This window comes from Eriocheir sinensis, chromosome 25 (assembly GCF_024679095.1).
Source record: "Eriocheir sinensis breed Jianghai 21 chromosome 25, ASM2467909v1, whole genome shotgun sequence".
Lineage (NCBI taxonomy): Eukaryota > Metazoa > Arthropoda > Malacostraca > Decapoda > Varunidae > Eriocheir > Eriocheir sinensis.
The window spans coordinates 15608435-15616084 of NC_066533.1; the positions used below are offsets into that span (position 1 = coordinate 15608435).

Here is a 7650-nt window from a genome sequence, read left to right on the forward strand (position 1 = left end):
CTTCCTTCCTTTCTCCTCTCCTCCCTTGGTCACTGATGGATTCGTGTTACTGAAGTTTTTATGGACACAGTTTTCATATGACCCTAAGCCACTCCTCCTCCTCCTCCTCCTCCTCTCCTCCTCACCTCCTCCTCCTCGTTTTCCTTGACCGTCACGCGTTCGTCACGTCTTCGTCAGGAGTAACGCGTTGTGCAGACGGCCAGGTGTTGTTCGCCCTCACGTTCTCCTCGTTTGACGGCCTCTTGCAGACTCCTGATGTCCTTTTGTTCTTCTCATGTCGTCTGCTCCCCGTGTCTCGTCCCCGTGTGGTGGTGGCAGCGGCCGGCGTAACTGTGGCCGCCGTCAACACACTCTGTCGCCTCTTTCTCCGCCTCCCTCCCGCCCCCAGGACACGACAACCAGGCCGCGACTCCGGGGGTGGGCGCCGCTGGGTCAGCCAAGTGGGGCGCCGCAGCGAGTCTGTTTTATGTGGAAAACTTGCATGAAAGTTGGTCACCGAGGCTCAGTGGGACGCGGCGGCGATGGCGATGCTGGGGGGGTGGGATGGTGGTGATGGTGCTGGTGGTGGTGTCTCCGCCTCGGCCGTCACGGAGGCGCGGCGCCGCAGCCCGAGCGACGCGGTTCAAAAAGGAAGCCTGCCAGCGCGCCTTGGCCTCGGGGAAAACATAACTTTCCTTCAAGACCTTCTGAGGGTCGCCTCCGTGACACCACCACTGCCACTATCATCACCATCACACCCCCGCCACCACCACGGCCGTGTCACAGGAAGCGGAAGGTCGCCGCGCCGGGCACCGTGCCATCCGTGCTGACCTGCCCCGCACGCCGCCCAGAGTGCCGTGCCCGGGGTGGCAGGCTGGGGAGCGGGGCGGGGCGGGGCGGGGCGGCACCAATCAATACTGTACTACGCCCGCACACCAGCGTCCTGAGGGTGGCTGCGGAGCCGCCCGGGGAGCCTCTTCGTGGCCCTCACGGCGGGGCGGCAGACGGGCCCCGAGGAGCCGAGTGGTGCCCCCCGGAGCGGTGGGGGACCGGGGAGGCAGGGGGGAGGGTTCACGTTTGTTGTCTGCGAAGCCCCGCTGAGGCGCCCGCCACATATTGTACCCCCTGCTGAGGCGGCGGCTGCTGCTGAGGCCCCGCTGAGAGAGAGAGAGAGAGAGAGAGAGAGAGAGAGAGAGAGAGAGAGAGGTTAACTTCCGGATATTACGTCCACTTAGCACTCCTGTCGATGGATGATAATAGACTATCAGAAAATGGCGGGTAAACGCCTGAACGAGGGCAGACTCAAGTGTTGCGTGCGGCGGCAGCACGGAGGGCCTGACAGCCGCCCCTGCCCACCCCCCACCCCTTGCCCTTCCCAACTTCCCTCCCGAACCCTCCCCATGCCCTCCCTCCCTTCCCTCCCACCCTTCCCGTCACCCTTACTGTCTTTGCAACCATGAGTGAAAGACAGCCTTCCCTTCCCTTCCTCCTCACCCTCATCTTCCCTCTTCTTCCTCCTCTATCAGACAGGCTTCTCTTCCCCTCCTTCCTCCTCACTTTCCTTTTCTTCCCTCTTCTTCCCTTCCCTTCCTCCTCACCCTCATCTTCCCTCCTTTTCCCCTCCCATCCTCCTTCTCACCGTCATCTTCTTCCCTCTTCCTCCTCCCTCAGACATCACCTCACCCCTTCCTCCTCCTCTTCCTCATCTTCTTGCCTCCTCCTCCTCCTCTTCCTCCTCCGCCAGACGTCACCTCCCTCCCTCCTTCCCTCCCTCCACACTTGCTGCGTCGTCCCTTCGTCAGCGTCTTCTGGTTCCTTCTTCCTCCTTCTCCGCCGGGCCACGTGCTCCTTGTTTTTCTTCCTGGTCGCCCTTTGTTCCCCCTCCCTCCATCCATCCCTCCCTATCACCCCTCCTCCTACGTCAGCACTCGCGGCAAAAACTTCAGCTATGGACGTCAGGATGGGAGTGTGTTCTACTGACGGGGCGGGGCGGGGTGGGGCGTTACTGTATCTGGGTGTAAGAGTGGATGAGTATTGGGGTTAGGATGATGAGTTAGAGAGGAGTAGGATGAGGAAGAACTCGCTTTTTGTACTGAATAAGGAGAGTGATGTCAGTAACGCCCTTTCCATTCCATCACTCGGTTCACCTATGCACTTGTGGTTCTTAAAATGGGTACTTCTTGTGACAGCGGTCTATAGGTACACTTGTGGTTCTAAATTGGGTACTTCTTGTGACAGCGGCCTGTAGGTACACTTGTGGTTCTAAATTGGGTACTTCTTGTGACAAAAGCCTATATGTATTCTTGTGACAACGGCCTATTGGTACACTTGTTCGAAATTAGGTACTTTTTGTGACTGGCTACACATCACCCGCTCTAAATTGTGTACTTTTTTTTATGACAAGTTCCTATACACTAGTGGCGTTAAATTGTATACCTCTTATAACGACATCTTTAGTTGCGTTTCTAGTCCTTGATCTGTCTTAAACCCCCCCCCCCCCCCCCCACCACCACCACCACCACCACCACCACACACACACACACACACACACACACACACACAAAAAAAAAAAAAGTCATTATTATTATTATTATTTAAACACCCAGTTCCCCTCACCCACCCACCCCTCCCACCTCCTCCTCCTCCTCCTCCATCACCAAGGACACCGCCGCTAAAGACTCGTGCCCAGCCAATCAGAACGAGGGGCTCACGGATGGGCGCTTGTGATTGGTCCGTGTGGGCGGCAGATGGGTGTCACGTGTTTACCCCGAAGAACCCAGAGCTTGTGTCTTGGGCCGGGTCTTGGCTTTGCTCTGTTGCCGTATGCTCCTCCTCCTCCTCCTCCTCCTCCTCCTCCTCCAGCTGGTCCTTGGAGTTGTATGATTACGTAGTGAAGCCCAGATGGACCTTAAGATAGTGCTGAGCAAGAGGGTAGAGGAAGGGAGGGACAAGGGTGTGTGTGTGTGTGTGTGTGTGTGTGTTGCAGTAGTAGGAAGAGGACAGTGATAGTAGTAGTAGTAGTAGTAATAGTAGAAATAGTAATAGAAAAAGAAGTTAGTTGTAGTGTCGGACGTTTAGTTAATAAGAGAAATAGGAATGTGTGTAGTGTGGTGATGAATGGATAAAGAAAACGGAGAAAGAAAACGAGACATGACGCAGATAGGAGAAGGAAAACGGGAAGAAAAGTAGGAAAGAAAATGGGAGAAGGGTATGCAGGGGGGGGATACGGATAGACAGGAAGGGAAAGGAAAGGGAAATGGACGAAGACACTTGAATGAAAGGAAAAGGGAGAGTAAATGGTAAGGTGGTCAGGGTGTTGAAGAGAATGGTTAAAGGAAAACGGGAAGAGGATTAGGGGGAGTGGTGGTGGTGGTGGTGGTTGTGGTTAGTGTGCCAGGCATCTCCGGGGTAAGGCTTGGCACGCCCCTGTGGCACCTGGCTCCTGCCCAGGGCCTCCCTATCACTCAGGTACATTTAGTAACCCCTCACAACTCTGGCTTACTCACTCACTCACTTACTCACTCACTCACTCATATGTACAGTATAATCACAACACACTCACTCATGCACTCACTCACTCACTCACTCACTCATATGTACAGTATAATCACAACACACTCACTCATACACACTCCCTTATTCAGTCATTCACTCACTCACTCCCTTATTCAGTCACTCACTCACTCACTCACTCACATGTACAGTATAATCACAACACACTCACTCATGCACTCACTCCCTTATTCACTCACTCACTCACTCACATGTACAGTATAATCACAACACACTCACTCATACACACTCCCTTATTCAGTCATTCACTCACTCACTCCCTTATTCAGTCATTCACTCACTCACTCACATGTACAGTATAATCACAACACACTCACTCATGCACTCACTCCCTTATTCAGTCATTCACTCACTCATTCACTCACTCATTACACTCCATTGCTTACTCATTTCCTCTTACCCCCCCTTCTCTCTCTCTCTCTCTCTCTCTCTCTCTCTCTCTCTCTCTCTCTCTCTCTCTCTCTCTCTCTCTCTCTCTCTCTCTCTCTCTCTCTCTCTCTCTCTCTCTCTCTCTCTCTCACACACACACACACACACACACACACACACACACACACACACCTTCCCCACTCTATCCACATCCCATCTCAAAATTTTCCTCCCCCCCCCAAAAAAAATATAAAAAAATAAAAAAAACACCCAACCCCACCTTTGTCTAGCCCAATTTTACCTTACTTCTTGCTTTCCTTTTCTAGCCCAAACGGTCATTATCCCGCCCAAAGCCGCCTGGAAAACTAGCCCAAATAACAGCAGTCGCGGTTTTCCCATTTCCCTTTCCGCCTCGCCTGCGTTTAATGGAAAAATCTATTATTTGTTGGAGGGAAGGAAGGAGGGAGGGAAGAAGAAGACATGGAAGGAAGGGAAGGAGAGGTGGAGGGAAAGGGGGGAGGGAAGGAGGGAGGGGTATATCAGCAGGTGCTTATAACGACGAAGGAGAAGTGGGTGAAGGAGGTTAATGGCGCGGTTTTGTGTGAGAGAGAGAGAGAGAGAAGGTGAGGGAGGACAGTGGTGGCGGCGTGGTGACAAAATTGAAACTAACACACACAGAGAGAGAGAGAGAGAGAGAGAGAGAGAGAGGTTACCCCGGCAACAGACAGACGTACAGACAGACAAACAACTGAAAGGATGCCATTGATAAGAGACGACAGCGAGAGAGAGAGAGAGAGAGAGAGAGAGAGAGAGAGAGAGAGAATATTAATACTCTAAATCAAGGATGTTTACCCCCTGGCATTCCTCTAATAATAAAAACGAGGATTTTCTGAACTCGCCTGAACTCCATCTGAGGGGAAGACATAGCGCTTTGTTGACACTTCGGCTGATGACCCATGCTCCCCTCCCCTCCCCAAACCTCTCCTCCCCTCCCTTTCCCCTCCCAATGTATCCCCTTCCCTCCCCTCCTCTCTCCTCCCCTCCCTTTCCCTCCCCAATCCTCCATATCCCCTTCCCTCCCCTCTTCCCTTTCCCTCCCCTCCACTCCCCTCTACAGTATGATGACCCTCTCCTCTTTCCTCCCTTCCCCTCCTCTCCCCTTCCTTTCCCTCCCCTCCACTTCCCTCTGCAGTATGATGACCCTTTCTTCTTCCCCTCCTTCCCCCTTCCCTCCCCTCCCCTTCCTTCCCTCTCCCCCTTCTCCACCGGCTGATGACTCATGCTTCCCCTTCCTCTTCCCCATCTTCCCCCTCCCACTCCTCCCCAATTCACCTCCTCTGCCTACCTTTACAGTATGATGACCCTTCCCTCTTCTTCCCTTCCTTCCCCTCCTTTCCCTCCCTTCCATTCCCCTCTCTCTCCTTTCCCTCTCTTCCCCTCTCTTCCCCTCCTTTCCCTACCTTCCACATTTTTCTCTCCCTTTCTCCTCCCCTGCAACCTTCTTCCCTTCCTTCTCCTTTCCTCCCCTCCCCTTCCTTCCCCTCCCAGCATCCCTCACTCCTCCCCCAACACCTCCTCTACCCCTCACCACTCCCCCTCTCCCCTACACCCCCACGTGACCTCATTCCAAACCCACTAGAGAAAGGGATAAAGGGAGAAGGAGGATGATAAGTAGTCAACAGGTGGGAGAGAAAGAGAGAGAGGAAAAAATAATAGATTAAAATATGGCGCTTAACTCACTCTCCTCTTCATTCCCCCTTTATTTTCCCCTCTAAGTCTTAATAAAGGTCAGAAGATTAAGGGAGAAAGGGAGGGAGGTAACAAGCGTCTATTAGGTAGGAAGGAAAAGGGAAGGGATTTATGGGATGGGAGTTTCTGTAATCCCATATGGTCTTATTAAGGGGAGGAGGAAGGAGGGGAAGAAGAGGGTAAAGAAGGAAGGGAATGTCCTCTTGAATGGAAGGTGTGAATGGGGAGAGAAAGAGGAAAGAGGAGGAAAGTTTTTTAAGACTTCGAGGATGGTTGAGGAGTCATTATTACTTCAACTACATTACCTGAGGGGAGAAAGTGAGGGAAAGGTGTATCTTTCTAAGGGGAAACAGGTGTGAATGGGGAGCTCAAGAGGGAAAGGGGAGGAAACATTTAAGACTTCGAGGATAGTTGAGGAGTCATTATTACTTCAACTACATTACCTGAGGGGAGAAAGTGAGGGAAAGGTGTATCTTTGTAAGGGGAAACAGGTGTGCATGGGGAGAGAAAGGGAAAAGGGGAGGAAACTTTTAAGACTTCAAGGATAGTTGAGGAGTCGTAATTACTTCGTCTGTATCACATGAGGGGAGAAAGTGAGGGCAAATAAGTGTGAATGGGGAGGGAAAGGGGAGATAACTTTTAAGGCTCCGAAAATAATTGAGAAGTCGCGATTACTTACTTAGTCTATATCACATGAAGGGAAAGGGAAAGGTATATTTTTATTGGTGGAAATCGGTGTGAATTTGACCCTTGCCATAATATACAGTCAAACTCAAGCACATTTTCCTAAGTCTCCGTTTTCTATCCTCGTCATTTACTTAAAGAGCAAAAAGGTAGACAGTAGTAATATTTGTCATAGTGCTTGAACAATACCGATGATAATGAGAAAAAGAAGAAGAAGAAGAAGAAGAAGAAGAAGAACCTATCGAGTCCTTGAGATAATGGAAAATGGGAAATATATAGAAAAAAATTACTAAAAACAAAAGAAGGGAAGCAAAGTGAAGACATTGGAGAAGAAAAGATACGAGAGAAACATAGCAAGAAAAGGGAAGATACAGATACAGTACCGATAATAATGAGAAGAAGAAGAAGAAGAAGAAGAAGAAGAACCGATCGAGTCGTTGAGATAATGAAAAATGGGAAATATATAGAAAAAAAAGTTACTGTAAACAAAAGGAAAATGATACGAAAGAAAGAAAAAGGATGGTAAAGAAAAGTGAAGGTGAAGGTCATCGTCATTCCTCTTCATCCCTCACCTTCACAACACTAAGTAATGACAGGGATGAGGATGACCGAGGGGAAGGTGACCGGAAAGGAATGAAACACGAATATTTATACTTTTTTTCTTCTTCTTTTACTTCTTCTTCTTCTTTGACTTCTACTTCTTTTTTCCCTTCTTTTTCCCCTTCTTTTTCTTTTTCTACTTCTTTTTCTTCTTCTTCTTCTCCTCCTTCTTTTACTTCTACTTCTTTTTTCCTTTCTTTTTCTACTTCTTTTTCTTCTTCTTCTTTTTCTTCTTCTTCTTCTCCTTCTTCTTTTACTTCTACTTCTTTTTTCCTTTCTTTTTCTTTTTCTACTTCTTTTTCTTCTTCTTCTTTCTTCTTCTCCTTCTCCTTCTTCTTTTACTTCTACTTCTTTTTCCCTTCTTTTTTCTTCTTCTTCTTCTACTACTACTACTACTACTACTACTACTACTACTACTTACCCTCGTGTATCATCGCATTGGCATGACGCGGCGGCCTTGAGGAAAGAGGAGAATGATTCCGACCACGTGTTGTCCTCATACCTACCCCCCCCCCCCCCCATCTCTTCACCCCCCCTTGCCCCCCCCACACACACACACCACGCCCCGTCAGTAGGAAGAGGAGGAGGAGGAGAGTTCGTGGTTGTCTCCCTGGGGCGGATGCTGGCTGGAGGGTGACTCGCCTGCCTCATTCCGACCCAAAATAATCCCTTGGTAATGAGCTGATGTGTGGGTAC

The 7650-nt window shown here is 50.2% G+C and overlaps 1 protein-coding gene across 1 annotated transcript in view; it reads left to right on the forward strand.

Moving 5' to 3' along the window:
* The window catches only part of LOC127003476 (uncharacterized), a 3687-nt gene extending 1213 nt beyond the window's left edge, over positions 1–2474 (forward strand). Inside the window, exons 1-2 of the mRNA XM_050870208.1 lie at positions 1–2178; positions 2228–2474. The exon at positions 1–2178 is cut by the window's left edge and continues 1213 nt beyond it. Coding sequence (XP_050726165.1) covers positions 1–53 — 53 coding nt within the window. The 3' untranslated portion in view covers positions 54–2178; positions 2228–2474. The remainder of the gene's footprint in view (positions 2179–2227) is intronic.
* Positions 2475–7650: the final 5176 nt, after the last annotated feature.